We start from the raw sequence: 17,242 nt of genomic DNA on the forward strand, positions 1-17,242 counted from the left end.
GTAGCTTGTGGGTCCCCTGTGCAGCCCAGAATCTGTCCTCTGCCTGCATGTGAGCTAAAAAGTTAATGTCACAATCTACAAGGAAATAAATGCACTTAAGTTTTGCTCTATAGCTCATATCTGCTTCTGGCTGTGGGTGCAAGTCACCAGGCTTACACCAGCCTTTCAGTCCTTCTTGGGGAGAGGAAAAAGAATCTGTAATGTGTGATTAAACCTCTAATGTGTGATTAAACCCCTAAACAATTTGTCCTGGATTTTTATGAACAACAGACAATGAGTTGTAGACCAACAGAAGGTTTCTAGAAACCTTTAATTATTTTACTTAATTTTCATTCAGAAAGTGTTTCGCTCTTAGAGAGTACTGTTGAGCAAACCTAGCAGCTTCTTTCCAGATTGAGGACAATGCATTTGGTGCAGTTAAGAGATTAAGCAGACAAGATGTATGCTACTCCAGGGAGCCTTCTGTTGTTTCTGAGATATCTACATGGCAGCACACCAGAGCAGAAGGCATAGGAGGTCTCTTACTGCAGGAGTTCTCCCTTTTCTTCATCTACAATGTCTTTTAAGGCTGTGCTGCAAGAGTACTTTTTGCCCCCAGCCCGCACCCTCCCTAGAAAAAGGAAGAACAGTTCTTTAGTACAGACTTTCGGGATATGTTCAATAAGTTTAACCCTCTGAGTGAAGAAATGCAGAACAATATTCATATTCTGTGTTTATACAATGCTCTGCACAGTTAAAAGAGCGTGTACAGCCTGTTATTCCTCTTTCTTACTGCATGCAGGTAGGACTGATCATGTATTTTGTACGGACTCCGTGTGAGTGGGGCATGGATGCCATTTCTGCCACACTTACCTTCCTTTGGGAAGTGGTGGGTTATGTTGAAGGACTCTTCTTCAAGGACCTCAAACAGACTATGAAGAAGGAACAGTGTGAAGTGAAGCTGCTAGTGACTGCCTCGATGCCAGGTATAGGAAATGAGTCTTTGAATCTCCTTCACTTCCAAGTTCATGACCCACTCTACCAAAAAGGAGATCCATCAGAACTGGATCAGTGAAAGGCTCGTTACAAATGGCTGCATATTGGAAGTCAGTTTTCCTTGAGTTGAGTGTCCAGTCAGTAAATTCTACTGCTAATTCCTTGTGATTCAGAAAGCCACTTTAAAAGCTTTAAAAGAAGCAAACAGAAAGTGAATTAGAACAGTCTTTTCAATGCAGAGCTTCGTGCCACTTGGGCTGTGAAAGGCTGTCAGGACGATCACTGTAAGACTGTACCATTCAGACTCTGGCCATCATGAGTCAAGCAAGAGATACCTTGCTGAAAAACAGATTTGACCTTCTAGGTTTGTTCCCCCCTCAGAGTGACAGTGGCTGCTAAAGCCAGCTCATCCTTTAAGAACAGATCAATTCCTCATTAACTGTGGAAGTGTGAGACTATGCTAACACTGCCTAATAGATTCCAGACAGGACTGGCATGGGCTGTCTGCCTGCCCAGGAATGAATTTTACCCATCACTTTTCCTCCATGGGCAGTCTCCTGAAATTGAGTTAATTAAAGAGGTCAGGGAAGACTCAACTCCTTTTCTTCCTTTAGGCACAAAAACCCTTGTCGTGCACGGACAGAATGAGTGTGACATTCCAACGCAGTTACCAGTCCACGAGGACACACAGTTTGAGGCTCTTCTGAAGGTAGGAGTGAGTTTTTGAACTGGACAAGCTGCTTAGTAGTACATTTACCTGCCATATCTGTATGCCAGCAATCCATTCTGCCTGGTTGTCCTGTTCCAGTGTTGGGGAGAGAAGTTCTACTCACAGGCATTTCTGTCTGCCTGTAGGGGAGCTTGGTTGTGAGAAAAAGGATCCCATATGAAGGGATAATAGAAATGCTCTGAGCTCACAGCCAAAACCCCATAAATGAAACTACATTTGAAGATACTGCAGCTTGTTGGGTATTTGCCGTATAGTTTCAATAAATACATAAATTATTTAAATGTTTGGTTTTATCAACACTAAAGACAGCAGAATGATTAAGATCAGAGTGGATATGATGGTTCAGTAGCCACGCTGATATCCTGGGATCCAGGAAAAGTGAGGTCACTTTCCCTTTCTACCAAAAACTTCCTGGATGGCTTTAACTGAGCCACATTGGAAACAGATTTGTAAAAGCCTTCAGTTTGTTCAACTGTGTTAAATTTTAATGGGAATCACATCTCAGTGATTTGAAGGATCAGAAGTTCAGTGTCTTTGCGTATCACCTATCACTAAAGCTTGATAAATACACAGTAGGGAAATGAAAGCTGCAATACCCATGTGGCTCATAGAGTCTTCATATGGGCGATATAAAGACATCAAAATAATAAGTATCAGTTTTCAGGACTGTGATACCAGCATGCCTTGATTATCACAAACATATTCGGGTACTTTATGATTAAAAACCAGAAATTGAAGACCAGAACAGTGTATGAGCCTGACTGAGGCATGCAGGTTTGTGCCTTTCTATGTTATTAGATGGATATTCCTCTTTTGGATGTTGTGGTCTTTGTACAAGACAACTAAAAAGTAACAGGATGTTTTCATTTCTTCTTTTTTCAGGAGTGTTTGGAGTTTTTTAACATACCTGAAACTCAGTCTTCTCATTATTTTTTAATGGATAAGCGTTGGAATCTCATTCATTACAACAAGGTAAGGCAAAGATCAGGTCCAGGTGACTTTGTTCCTTCCATCTTGTCCCTTTTTCAACATCAGGGTTATCTAAAGGAAAACAAGCAGCCCATAAATAGACAGAGTTCTGTCCTGTGAGCACCACATCTTGGGTATTCAGTTGTGTGTGAGGTGAAAGATTGGACAGAAGAGGGAAGAGGCAGAGGAGGAGTCCCTTGCTTTTAAGTCATTAATGTCTAGTTTTCATAGAAAAGAGCAAATTTCTCTTCTGTTTATGCTCTTTCACGATGCCTGACACTGTCTGAAAGCCCCTGCCCTTCAGAAAGGGCTAAAGGGCTTTTTATTCTGTTCTGTTCTGTTGATTGATGCTGTTATGATTACCTTTGTTTAAAATACACTTTTTTCCTTTCCCGGCAGACCTACGTCCGTGACATTTATCCTTTCCGTAGGTCCGTTTCTCCCCAGCTCAACCTGGTGCAGATGCATCCAGAAAAGGGTCAAGAACTCATTCAGAAACAGGTATCTTACTGTGCCATCAAACACCTTTGCCCAGAAACAAACCCTGTAAATAAACCTTTCTTTTCCCTTTAAAGGCCTTCACTCGTGCTGCATGTAGATCGAGAACTTTGCTCTAGCTGTATCTGCAGAGGATGGTAATAAGCAGGAAATAAAAAAGGGGATTGGGGAATATGGTTATACAGAATGCATTTGGGTTTAACAGTTGTATTATTCTACTGAAAAAACAGCTACTGTAGTTATGTCCCTAGCAATGTGAGCATAAGAAAATATCATCAGGAGTGGTTATAAAAAGCAGCTATAAAGCTGCTTAAGAGCTACTACCAGCTAAAATAATGGAAAACATAGTTAATGCTGTCTCATATGTGTATGGCACGGAATAGGGAAATATTTCATGTGCTGCATCTGCCAGTAGAAAGTCTGTAAAAATCAGAAATTACTCTCACTATGGTTCTATGTCCCAGAAATGAATAAGTTTGATACATCCTACATGATCCAAAAAGATTTAAATGGCCTGTCCAGTTTTGTCAGGGTATTATTTTGCTTTCCACATTTTTCTGTTTAGAGTACTTGGAGGTCAAAATATTTGTAAGGTAAAACTTACATCAGCCATCTACCAGCCTCTCTGTAATCATGCAAGATGTTGCTGGAAAACATCCAGCTTCAGCAAAGAAAGCAGCTCTGTAGCCACTGCCCACAGAGCAGCAGTCCATGGAAAAGTACTTTCTTTATTGTTGATTGATTGAGTACCCAATTCTGAGCTGAGTGCACTTCAGAGCAAGGTCAGAGCAAGGCAGGACGTGTGAAGCTGGGCTTTGTCACACGTTAAGCCACATGCTTCCATGTTTTGGCTTCTTCCCAGTAGCTAAGAACTGCCTCAAAACTGCTTCTAAAGACAGTTGCTTCTTGTACAAAGCATCACGCTGCCTCATGGTTACTTTTGGTATCAAAATAGGCTGGTCCTACCAGTCACAAGTTCAAAGGAGGCTGGTGGAATGGAACTCAGTTTCCCAGCAGGTGTAAACCAGAAGTGATCATCTCAAATCAAGGAGGACTTTGCTCCTTTGCGGCAACACAGACTCTGGTCTGCTTTGTTTTGTTGACTGCTTTGCTTTTGCAACTATACATACACTTTCTGCAGCCAGATGTGAGCCATCCTCATCCCAGAAGATAGATAACAATTCCAACCTCTTTTTGACTATAGTTTAAGACCTTGCAGAAAGCAACTGCAACCATAGGGCTTTCAGTTTGGAGTGGTTTGCTTCTGGCCACATTGGGGCTCACACTGCCTAAGCTTACATTAATCTACAGAACATCACATGGCACAATGGCAAAGTGTTTGGCAGCCACTCGGTCCTCCAGAAGGCTGAGATAGAAAATGTTGTTAGAAACTTTTTTACAAACATGATCCATCTTTGCAGAGCTGGGCTGGAGAAGAGGGGTCACATAAATTCTACCCAAAGGGTGCAGCACTAGCCCTGTGAATTTCAGCAGGATCCTCTGGGCCACGAGTGCAGCATCCCTCCCATAAGAGGAAGTGAACCTAGGGTACATATACATTGTAAAGAGCTTTTTGATCAGACTGATTCAGATCCTTGTCTCTTTTTCTCCATCAGGTGTTCACCCGCAAGCTGGAAGAGGTGGGGCGAGTCTTGTTCCTGATATCCCTGACGCAGAAAATCCCTACTGCCCACAAGCAGTCCCATGTGTCCATGCTCCAGGAGGACCTCCTCCGCCTGCCTTCATTTCCCCGAAGTGCCATTGATGCCGAGTTCTCCCTGTTCAGTGATCCCCAAGGTACGGCCCTTTGGGGGCTTTCTCTGGGGTTGTACGAGGCCGAGAAGGTTTCAGTGAGGTGCTTCATTTGCCCACAGGCTTTGCAGCATTGCAGAAGAACTGAAAGCTGATAAATCTCTTCCTGGGGAGGATGATACAGAGCCGTTGGTTTGTAAGCACAGCAGCAGGAAGGGTTTCACTGTTAGAGGTCTCCAGACAAAACTACTTTTTTTAGAGACAGATGAGAATAATTTAATTAAGTATTAAAATTATGCATGATGCTACAGCTGCACTACTAAGTCCAGTATCATAACTGCTCCTAAAAAGCATTTCTTGGAGCCCTTTGCCATCTACTTTGAGGAAACAATGGGCTTCCAATGAAGACTGGACAAATTCTGCAGCAGGGATGTAGAAACTGCTCACTTTTTAGAAACTTTACTCTTAAGGACTTCAGGATTAAACAGGCCTCTGTTGCAGGATATTAAGCATTGGCAAGTTCTGTAACAGGCCCTAAAGGCACTTGATTTCAGAAGCATTATTGTAACTCTGCATAGATGTCCTGTCATGTGTGGGACACCTGGAGGATAAAAATCGAGCATAAATCCAGATGGCTGTTCAGGTTGTGTGAGGCAGATGATGCACATACAAGCTCACATCTTCCACTTTCTAAGAGGAGAATTTCCGACCAGCAGGGAGCAGATTTAACAGTTTGAGATTCATTATTCTCTGTCTTCATGTTGGTGCTTTCAGTCAAGGTTTATTCAAGCCCTGTGGGCACTTACAAGGGCACAGGATGGGTGAGATCATTTTAAAACGGCAGAACAGGTCAGTGTTGTGGGATGGTTCTTTGCAGAGGCCTTTGGCCTCTGGGAATGTGACAAGGCTGGCTGTGGTGGACAGAGTTGATTGCTGTTCCCTCTTTTCCCCCGCAGCTGGGAAAGAGCTCTTTGGTCTGGACACTCTTCAGAAAAGCTTGTGGATTAAGCTGCTGGAGGAGATGTTCCTTGGCATGCCCAGCGAGTTCCCCTGGGGTGATGAGATCATGCTGTTCCTGAACGTCTTCAACGGTGCCCTGATCCTGCACCCCGAGGACAGTGCCTTGCTGAGGCAGTACGCTGCCACCGTCATCAACACAGCCGTGCACTTCAACCACCTCTTCTCCCTCAGTGGGTACCAGTGGGTGCTGCCCAGCATGCTGCAGGTGAGCCACTCCCAGGAACAATACAAGGGAATGCTGCTGAGCAAGCCCTGTGTTACACTGACAGAGAGTAGGGTTAGGTTAGAAATTAGGAAGCTTCCCTGCGAGGGTGGTGAGGCACTGGAACAGGCTGCCCAGGGAAGCTGTGGATGACTCATCCCTGGAAGAACTCAAGGCCAGGTTACACAGGACTTGGAACAACCTGGGCTAGTGAAGGGTGTCCCTGCCCATGGCAATGGGGTGGAAGTATGTGATCTTTAAGGTCACTTCCAACCCAAACCATACTGTGATTCTACGATGGAACTGACACTTAATGGGGAAATTTTAGTCTGCTGAGTCCTGATGAGAGCACAGATTTTGCAGGCCCCAGGAAGGCAGCAGATCAGGGTGGGATGGCCCAAATTAGCTTTCCCTTTTCTTCTTGAGTAAATGACTACATTTTATTTTCTTGTTTGTGTTAAGTAAATGAATGTCCATTTCCCTTACTCTGTACTGCCACTGCAGGACAGTATGTTGGAGTTTTTATAGATCTGAAGCTAAACATGAACCAACAGTATCCTTCTACTGAAGGATAAAAGAGAAAAATACCTCAAATGCCATTCTGAGGTGCCTATACAGATTTGTATCTTGTGAAAGAAACGTGGAATAATTCTGCTGCTCCAATCAGCAGCACTTCTGACTGGAAGTATTGTCTCTGTCCAGTGGGCACTGCACGAAAAACATCAGTTAACTGAAGAGACTGCAGAAGAACAGGGATGTTCATCTAGAAAACATGTGTTGGCAGGAAGGACTGGAAGATTTGATTAACTAAAAAATATGAAGATTGAGGAAGAAAGCACTAACTGGCTTCTGAGAAGTAAAGTGCTTCTAGGAAAGAGAGGGAAGGAATCTGCCTGTGATGCTTAGGACAAAAAATAATGGACTAAAGGTGTGACAAAGAAGGTTCAAGCGAGGGAGACTGGCCAGGGAGGGTAGCCCTGTCTCCATCTTTAAAAGCCTGTTAGGCAAACATGTCGGGAATGACTAGGCTGTAGTTGATTCAATCTGGGCTCAGGAGATGAAGAGTTCTTCCCCTGTAGTAGTGCCTCCATGTCCTTCTCCATCTGCCCAGGTGTACTCTGACTATGAAAGCAACCCCCAGCTGCGCCAAGCGATCGAGTTCGCGTGTCGCCAGTTCTATGTCCTGCACCGCAAGCCCTTTATCCTGCAGCTGTTTGCCAGCGTGGCCCCTCTCCTGGAGTTCCCTGTGAGTAAGAGCGATTCCCTCCTCTCAGAGTGGGGAAGCTGTGCATGCAGCCAGCCCCTGTCAGAGGTCACAAACAGAAAACACTGAGTGCTGAACAGAACCAGTTCTTGAGCTTATTTCTGCACACTTCTGTGTATCAGCTGATGGAGCAGGGTGCTGAGATAATGGACCACTGATAGCCAGGCTAGTAAATGCACTCTCATTTCAAATTTCTGTGTATAAATACGTTATAAAAGGACAATAATGATTTGTAGCTCTTCAAATGCAAATCCATTCCTAGCATCCAGCAACAGGAATTAAAAGCTTAATGCCAGGTTTTAGTACACGTGAACTCTAAGACTGGACTAGCCCTGTTTTGAAATATTCCCTTATAACTTCTTAACATTTTAGTGAGTTAAGGCAAGGTAATGGCATCTTAATTTGAAGTGGGGCTGCCAAATCTAACTGTACATACACAGCAAGCACACATATCTGTCCTTCACGGGGCAGCAAGGATCTGTGTGCAGTTTTCAGATCATGCTCCTGCTGTAGCATCAGTCTGTTGAGTCAGGCAAGCCTTATTATTTGAGAGTAGTGAGCTCTTGAACTGGATGTGGGCCCTTTGTCAAAAACAAAGGTTGCCCACACCTCCAGATGAAGATTCCTGGGATGCACACAGGCCCTCAGAAAACCAGCCATGAATGTTTGTTGTTGGAACAGGATGCCACAAATAACGGAACCAGCAAAGGAGTGTCAGCTCAGTGCCTGTTTGACCTGCTGCAGTCCTTGGAGGGAGATACTCCAGACATTTTGGACATCTTAGAGCTGGTGAAAGCAGAAAAGCCTCTCAAGTCATTAGGTAACAGCAGAGCACCCTTTCTTCAATTTTGGTTTGTTGTTTATTGATTCAGCATATATTTCTCTTCTCCCACAATGCTGTCATATTTGTTTCTTATGCCTCATGAGGCTTTCAAGGTTGGCTTTATCACCACCATCTTTTTGATATTTTCTGCAGGAGGAGAATTATTAACTTACTTCCTTCCAAAGCTACTTTTTCTGCATTAAGCCTGCTGGTCTGAGACTAGCCCCTGGCATTCTGAATTTTATCATGTGTGGGTGAAGAATAAAGATGCCTAATAAACTGTATCATGCTGACAAGATCATCCTCTGCTCTGCTCCATGGGGACAGGAAACAAAAGCATCCTCTCCCGTGGGCAGAGTATGACTAGTAGATGATGATGGATGCCATTAGATGTCCAGCAGTGCTGAGCTCCTGGGGGGATGTTATCACAAAGCAGAATATATATGGCTGTATGATGTATCCAGGACAAGTTATCCATGCACAGCATTTAATAATTTGGCTACTTTGTAATTTGCAGGGAAGTAATTTTTGCTGGGTTTTATTAGGATCTTCAGCTTACTTTCCACATTTGCACTTCCCTTAAGTAATATTTATCTTGTTGCACTGTGAAGCCTGCCTAGCCTTAGAGTTAAAGCTTTGTTACATACTGGGATTTTATGATGCTGCACAATTATATCACAAGTTATAATATAAAATAGTACAGAAACAGGAGATACTTCTCCCTCTTTGTTGAATGTAGCAAAGGTTTTTATAAAATCTTTGGGGTTTCTGTGGAGGGCTATTCCAAGACATCTCTGAAAATTCTCAAGTGTGTGTTGATGATGAGGCTGTAGATGAGTATGTTGTGTATCTGGTATCTTCCATATGAAGATCAGAATTTTCTAAAATATCTGACATCCAAATTCCATTGTTCAAAGTGGTTTACATGTTTTGGGACCTTAACTTTTACTTGGGCTCCTGCATACCAAAGTAATTTCTGAAAACGGGACTATAGTTGTATTACAGATATTATTCTTTGGATACTTTAGTTTCATGGTGCCTGGAACTAATTATCCCCAAAGTTATATTTGTAGAATGGGACTTAAATACTTTTGAAGACTTTCTCTGAAATCACTAGCACAACAAACTTACTTTTGTGCTGGCACCTGTGTAATAAAGTTGAGAAGTAAAACTATCTTCTGCCATCAGTGGTGTATCACCATCATTTTTTGTCTGGTGGAAACATGTAAGAAAAATCAGGAGGAGCATAAAAATTATAATTAATTTGACATGTGCCTTTGTCATGTATGAGCTTAAGACTTTGCTTGTGGTGGGTGGTGTTTGAAACAGGACTCCAGCAGCTGTAGGCCTTGTGCTCAGCCATGAGTGACCTACTGAGAGCTGTTTCTCACCTACAGAGTCCTTGGACAGCAGGGTGCAAGTGGGAGTGCAGCACATGTTTCCTTTATATAGACAGAATTTTATGAAAAGCCAGTGCCCGTTGGGCATTTTTAACATGAGAAGCAAGCAAGTGGAGAGAGGAAAAAGGAAAGAGCGTGCTAGCTCCTTTCATATTCAGTATGATTGTGTGATAGTCTTCTCATATTACTTTACTCCCTCAGACTTCTGCTATGGAAATGAAGACCTGACCTTTTCCATCAGTGAAGCCATCAAGCTGTGTGTGACAGTGGTGGCCTATGCTCCTGAGTCATTCAGAAGGTGCTAATCTGTTATATTGGTTTGTGCAGACTCAGAAAAGACACAAAAGCTGCACAGGGTATGTGAAAGCAAGGCTGGAAAATGGAGGCAGAGGGTACAGAAATGCATTCCAAACACGGGGCTTCCCTATGAGGCCAAGCCCCAGCTAGAACACCAGCTCCAAATCCTGCCAGCCGCCGGCTGCAGCACTAAGCAGGATGGCAGCTGGAGCAGCAACACTGTATTTCCCAGTGGAGATCACACCATTTCCTGCAGGTTTCTGTCATCAGAGAAGCAATGGAGAGGGAACTGGATGGGGAGAAACAGGCAGCTGGAAAGAACAGAAAGATAAGAGAGTGGGGAGGTAAACTTGCTAAAGTACAAAGATTAGTTTGCAAGAGGGAAACAAGAATAAAAGGGTCTGTGAGAGAGAAGATGGTTGTTAGCAAATGGATGACATATTTGGAAGATACCCGGAAGTTCAGGCTGTTTTCATTATTATTATGGTTTCTTGCATCAGCTAATTTTCCCCCTGAAATCCCTCATCCAATAGTTTCTTTGGCTCTGGACTTCTAGTGAGAAGCAATGAAATCACAAGCCCAGTGAGAGATCCAGGGGTCTTCAGATAGGAACTTAAGCCTCTACCTAAAGTGAGTTTCAGGACTGACAAAGTAAAACAGATGGTTATTTTTCCAGCCTCCAGATGCTGATGGTCTTGGAAGCGCTTGTTCCCTGTTACTTACAGAAACTGAAGCGACAAACCTCTGAAGTGGAGACTGGAACAGCAGCTCGTGAGGAGATTGCTTCTATGGGTGCCCTTGCCACCTCTTTGCAGGCCCTCCTGTACAGTGTAGAAGTTCTCACCAGGTAACCCACGTGGGTCAAAGGTCTGAGCTGCATTTGGTTATCTGTGCAGGAGAGGGAATGCACAGGAGGCCACAACGTGCATCTCAGCTTGAATAACGGTTGAGTTTGAAACATGGTAAAGTTAGTGCCATATTTCACCAGATCACAAGGAGGATTTCATTGTGCTTGTTAGATTTAGTGTGTAATGGGCTATTCACCTCTTTGCTAGGCCTATGACAGCTCCACAGATGAGTCGATGTGACCAGGGCCATAAAGGGACCACAACAGCAAACCACACCATGACAGCAGGTGTGAACACCAGGTAAGTCAGGGGCCTTTTCTTTCATTTTTCTTAACAGGTTTTGAATTCTTTTTGAGTAAGGCAGCATTGCTTAGAGTGCTTGGCCTCAGAGAGCTGAGGAAGTGCTCTACATACTGTGAGAGAACAGTCAGATAAAAAGAGCACATAGCCCAAGACTGCATTTCTGATGGCAACCAAAATACTCAAAACTAGAATTTCTGCTTAAAAATCACATATCTAAGTAGAAGACCAGGATATCAAAATGGATAACGTCTATCTTAAATTACTTCCTATTTGTTTCTCTTCTTGTGCTTCCTGCTGAGTCCACTGTCAAAGTGACCCCTGGGCAGAGCACACTTGGACAGCAGAAGGGTCAGATCCTTCTGGCCCTGTTTTGAGGGGTTGAACAGCAGTACAAGCACAAACTGCATGTCAGTTGATACTTGCAGACTGGCACCTCCTCTAGGTTTCTTTTCTTCGCTTTTCCATTTCCTTTTCCATTTCCTATGCTCTTCTTCTATGAACTTTACCTCCACATTGGTCTGTGGTTTTTTTGCAGTTGCAGATAGCAAAGGAGGAGGTGATGGAGAATTTGAGAGAAGTGGAAGAATGGGAATGTTTTTGTCCTTCTTAAACCCAACAAAACACTAAAGAATCTTCACATGGAAGAAGGACATGGCACCAGCAAACTATAATAGTGCTCCTTGGCCATATTGGCCATTCTAGTTAGGCTGCTGCAAATCAGACAAGGCTTCTGACAATTTAGTCATAGAGAAAGGGTTTAAGAAATCTTGTTACAAAATCCACCCACAAGCATTTGGGATTATGAAGGTTTTTTGTTGCAGTACTGATTACTTTTCTAGGCAGCTCTGCCTTCTCCTGGCCAGACTGTGCCTTACTGGGCTTAAAATCTGAATGTTTGCACTGACTTGGAAAATTGTTCCCCAGGGCTTTCCAAGTTATTACCTGGTTTTTGGGGTTTTTTTTTGGTTTGTTTTTTTTTTTGGTATTCAAGGGAGATAGAAATCACTCTCTGCATGGATCATCAAAGTGCTACTATGTCAGTTTATGGATGTATAGTGTACACATCTTGGTTGATAACTCCTGGAATCAGCCTGTTATTCTTTAAGATCAGTTCAGGCATGGATGAAATACAGCTTTGACTTTCAACCCCTGATCTGAGAAGCAGATAAACTCCTCCATGCTCAAGTCTGAAGTGGGTATATGCCATTTACTTCCATTGCAAGATTGCCCAGTCTAAGGAAGATAAGGTGTAATGGAAAGTAGTGCTTTATTATCTGTCTGCTCATTTTGGAGAGCAGTTAATATGTATCTGCTGACAGGCAATGCAGAGATTCCCAATGCTCTGTGACTCAGGCATCTTGATTTACATTTCCAGATCTTTCTGATTATCAAATGTTCAATCTCTGATCCAAAATATTTTTGCACTGCTCCAGATTTCCTGCCCATATTTCTTCTATTGTATTATCATTGCAACGGACATCTGCTGGCAACAGCAGGAGTCTCATGAATGATCACTGTTACAGCCTTGGACATGTTAGCCAAGTGGTGCAAGGTTTATTAATGCTTTCTCAACAAGAAGTGTAAAGAGAAAATGACAATAAAACAGGAAAACACACTGAGGTGTTTTTTCCACTTGGTGAGCTCTGGATTCATGGAACAGACTCAGCACTGGGGGGAAAATCAGTAAGAGAAATTACTTGAAAGAGGGCTATGGTTTATAAGCTTAAATTTGTCCTTTCATAACAAGGTGGATAACTGTAGGAATATGTTGTTTGCAGCCAGTTGGGAGGTAAAGGCTGTTCAATGTGGTAATTATGTGTAGCCATGGTTCCAGTGACACAAGATACCATCCTGCCTGTGGTGAGTAAACCTCTGGGCTACAACAGTATCACTTTCTTTCAGAAAGGCACAGTTTAGACATTACTAAGTTTCTGCTTAAAACTTCCCTGTTTGTTTTCCCAGGTACCCTGAACAGGGAACCAAACTACACTTTATCAGGTATAGTAAAATCTTTGCACAGTCTTCCATGACATATAATGAACTGTTTATATGCACTGCTGCTGTGACAGGCAGTCTTTTTTCAGGGGAGGGTAGCAAAGGATAGTGCATACAGAAAAATATTTACATTTTTAGCATGACTTTGCATATTATAATTTTCCTTTTTTGTTTTTTTAATTGCAGGTGCAACTACTTTTCAATTGCAGCAGAAAGCACCTGTTGCAAAAATGAGATGGAGACATTGTTATAATCTATCCCTGCTGATCCACTGCATATAACACTTCCTACTTTGTCTCATTTTATATTCTCCAGGGAGAACCTTCACATATTGGAGGAGGGCCAGGGTCTTCCCCGAGAGGAGCTGGATGAACGAATTGCCAGAGAGGAGTTCAGGAGACCACGGGAGTCACTGCTGAATATCTGCACAGAGTTTTACAAGCACTGTGGTCCAAGGCTGAAGATTTTGCAGAATCTGGCTGGCGAGCCCCGCGTGACTTCTCTGGAGCTGCTGGATGTGAAGTCCCACATGAGGTATTCCACTGTGTGCTGGTTTAAAAGTTAACCAGCAGGGGAAATGAACTCAACTCAAAAGAGAGATTATAAGTCAGAATAACAGTTTATTAAAATAATACAATAAGTACAATTATACAGGCAGACAATTGGTTTTAACCCACAAAACCCAAATGTATAACCCAGCACCCTGGGGCATGAACAAAAGTGGTGTTCCTTGGCACCCCCCGAGTCCAAAGTAAAGGGAGAGGGGAAAAACCTGCTGGTGGGAGAGCTGCTGCAGTCTGGTCAGAAAGTGGTGATCGCAGTCCAGTTGAGGGTGGTGGTCTCAGTCTGGTTGAGAGCGGTGGTCTGCAGTCTTCCGCTGGATCCCACGAGTGGTGCCAAGGTTCCGAAACTCCCAGTTTATATATTCTCCAGTTCAGGCGGGAGTGCTCAGTCCCTCCCTCAGAGCAGGGAATTCCATAAAAGGGCATGAGGGTGCTCAGTCCCTCCCTCAGGGAGGGGAATTCCATAAAAGGGTATCAGAGCGGGGAATTCCATAAAAGGGTATGAGGACAGGAACATCTTCCCACCTTGCAGGCCTCTACTGACAACAGTTTCTGGGAAATGGCATGGGAGGCTATAGAATACACAGTTTTGGGTTACACCGATCCAGTGATGAATTGGTCCCAGCCAATCTAACCAGGACACACTGGCATTCTGCTTTTACTTGCTTGTTTCAGGGAGATTCCCTTCTTTTAGCTCTTAAGTTTTCATAATAGCAGATGGAATCACTTTTTGGTAGTGTAATTGCATTTTGCTCTCTGAAACATGCAGAGGTTGTTTTGGATGTCCCTTAGATTGTACCTGATGCTGCCTGTGTATAAGGAGGGTTTCTTAAGCTCTCCTCTGGTCTCATTCAGACCCCCATCTGAAATAGCTCCATGGAAGCCTATCTGATATATGGGAATCAGTGGCAGTGAAGATCAGAGCAGATAAACCTGTATCCACAGGGGGCAGGGGTTGGAGAGACTGCCTAGCTGGCTGAATACAAGCTATATCTTCTCCTGTGACTCAGTGCATCAGAACCAGCAATTAACAAGCAAGAAAGGCAGAGCAAGCACTCCATAAGTGCCTGAAACTGGGGGGAGGATGGGGCAGAAGGCATTTACAGGATAAAGAGGTGCACAAGTCTTTTATTAAGGTGCAGCACTGAGCCCAGCTTGCTGGCTGGACGCTCACTGCAAAGTTTCATGTGGAGCTGACCTAGAAGAAGTTGGGAGTAGAGCCTCCTAAGCTCTTTGGTCCTGATTCTCTGAGTTTGCTGTTCATGGTAAACACAAAATAACATAAGTTGCTACTGAGAAGTTTGTCCAACAACTGGGACAAAAGAGAATTGACCCAATTCTTTTGTCAGTTTTTCACATTTTTTACACTTGCAACTGGCAAATACTGCATTCTTTTCAAGAGAGGTCTTTCATGGTCAAAGGTTACAGCAGTAAAACCAAGGGGTTGATTTGCAGCAGATAATGAGCTGTGCTCTGATTCTCTGAAATCTCCTGGAGGTGCTAGAAATATCTGTTTGTTGGGGTTGGAACCTGAAGTGCTTAATCACAGACAGTCTTAAATAAAAGCAAACTTCATCATGGTTCTTACATAAACTTGTAAGTATCATTGAAATGACTGACCACATTTAACCACTGGAGTAAAAAACCGAGTTCTACCTAGAGAGCAGACTTATCAGAATGTGATGTGACAGCCATGGTCCTGGGAGGCTGACAGGTGCCATTTCAGAGGCTTCAGAAAGTAAGATAATATGCCAGTCACTTCAGACAGGCTGAATCTCACCCAATTTTAGCCATTTAGAAGTTAAATGTTTAGTCTGCAAAAGTCATAAAGATCTATTTGGACCCAATGAAAAAGGGAGATGCATATCCAATGAGCTGTTTATGCCAGTATTTCAGGAAGATAAGAATTTCCCAGGTTCCTTATTTCTGCATGAACAGAACTAGAAGATTAATTGAGATTGACCTCTCAAATCAGATGAAATGGATCTCACACTTTATAACACATAAGGAAGTTTTCATATACCATTATGTATCACTGATTGCCACGTTACATTGCCAGCAAGAAGCTTAATTAAATGATAATTTAAATTTCACAGTGTTTAAGAAAACAGACCTACTCCATAGTAGGACAAAGTAGTTGTAAAAAGGAATAATAAAGTGGATAAAGAAAAACTTTTATAGGACTTTTGGCTAATCTGAAGAATTCGTTGCCCTTGATATTGCTAAGCAGATTATAAAGACAATAGAGATATGTTCCATTAGTTGAAGGCATTTCAGAAAACTCCCCCACAATATGGATAAGACTGTATTGTAATCATCCACTACAAAGTCCATTTCAGGGAGTATACAGGTTTCTATCCGTTTTATTAGTAGATGCAGCTTTATTTATAGTCTTTGTTTGCCACAAACATTCAAGTATTTCAGTAGATCTTTGTCAAACTGCAAGTGTGAGTTAAATGCTGCCATGATATTTCATAGTCAACACAGAAAATGCCATCGGCAAGGCCATCTGGGAGGGTTAGAAGAAGCAACAGCAACACAATCTGTAGAGGTGTCAGGAGAAACAAATCAAAGCTGCAGGGAGTAATCCTACAAAGGACATGTTGTGTAAACCCACGGACACATTATTTTTAAAATTTAACACCTGAAAATTGCACAGTGAGACTTTTTACAGTAGTAAGACTGAAAAACAAGCACAAAACCAAACCAAATCCATTTTAATAATATTGATATTAATGAATATTGACAAATAGGTTTTCTCGGGTCTGTATTTCACAGGCATTTGCCATGTTGTAGTCTGATTGACAGCTCAGATACTTTGTTTTTAGCTACACAAATCTGCGATTCCTCATGTTCCTTCGGTGCATTTAATGTCAACGTAAAAGTAATTTTTAGACCACTCATGTGTTCCTAAACAGTGATTCCAGCAAGACAATCTTAACAGATTGTTTAGAGACCACGTGTCTAAGAGTTTTAATAGCAGCACATTTTTACTAGGCTGCCAAAGATTTGCCTGTTGGTTCGTTTGCACGTGTGGAGAAACGCAAGTTGTGTTTGATTTCCCCGGTTTCAGGCTGGCGGAAATCGCGCATTCCCTGCTCAAACTGGCCCCTTACGACACACAGACCATGGAGAGCCGAGGGCTCCGGCGCTACATCATGGAGATGCTGCCCATCACCGACTGGACGGCCGAGGCGGTGAGACCTGCCCTTATCCTCATCTTAAAGAGATTGGATCGTATGTTCAATAAAATTCACAAGATGCCTACTCTGAGGTGAGCTGGTACGCTGCAAACCCACGGGGGTCCGTTTCTGATGTTGCAAGCCTTGAAGTGTGGGTATGTCATCCTGGCTAAAGCTGTCACATGGCAGCGAATCTTTACAACGTGTCAGAAAATTAACAGGTGTTTTTATCTCTGTACATGTTTATGTTGTCATTTTTGTTGTGTCTTCTTTGGTAACAAAAGAAACATGTGGTTACTGAGAACTACAGAGAGAACTTCCAGAAATCTCATTTTTCTTTCCCCAAAATAAGTCTTCAGATTTTTACCATCTCGCTGCCCTCTTTATTTATTTTAGCTGTGAGTTGAGGAGATTAATTTTA

The 17,242-nt window shown here is 42.9% G+C and overlaps 1 protein-coding gene across 15 annotated transcripts in view; it reads left to right on the plus strand.

Moving 5' to 3' along the window:
• Window positions 1–17,242, plus strand: part of UNC80 (unc-80 homolog, NALCN channel complex subunit) — a 120,662-nt gene that overhangs the window by 75,959 nt on the left and 27,461 nt on the right. For all 15 annotated transcript variants that reach the window (XM_027677983.1, XM_027677982.1, XM_027677970.1 and 12 more), the window contains 14 exons: window positions 782–965; window positions 1,590–1,684; window positions 2,588–2,677; window positions 3,074–3,175; window positions 4,789–4,969; window positions 5,881–6,149; window positions 7,258–7,392; window positions 8,092–8,230; window positions 9,835–9,931; window positions 10,607–10,777; window positions 10,986–11,078; window positions 13,044–13,079; window positions 13,392–13,610; window positions 16,713–16,913. In XM_027677983.1, coding sequence (XP_027533784.1) covers window positions 782–965; window positions 1,590–1,684; window positions 2,588–2,677; window positions 3,074–3,175; window positions 4,789–4,969; window positions 5,881–6,149; window positions 7,258–7,392; window positions 8,092–8,230; window positions 9,835–9,931; window positions 10,607–10,777; window positions 10,986–11,078; window positions 13,044–13,079; window positions 13,392–13,610; window positions 16,713–16,913 — 2,012 coding nt within the window. The remainder of the gene's footprint in view (window positions 1–781; window positions 966–1,589; window positions 1,685–2,587; window positions 2,678–3,073; window positions 3,176–4,788; window positions 4,970–5,880; window positions 6,150–7,257; window positions 7,393–8,091; window positions 8,231–9,834; window positions 9,932–10,606; window positions 10,778–10,985; window positions 11,079–13,043; window positions 13,080–13,391; window positions 13,611–16,712; window positions 16,914–17,242) is intronic.

Source organism: Neopelma chrysocephalum, unplaced genomic scaffold (assembly GCF_003984885.1).
Source record: "Neopelma chrysocephalum unplaced genomic scaffold, ASM398488v2 Primary Assembly neopelma1_44, whole genome shotgun sequence".
Lineage (NCBI taxonomy): Eukaryota > Metazoa > Chordata > Aves > Passeriformes > Pipridae > Neopelma > Neopelma chrysocephalum.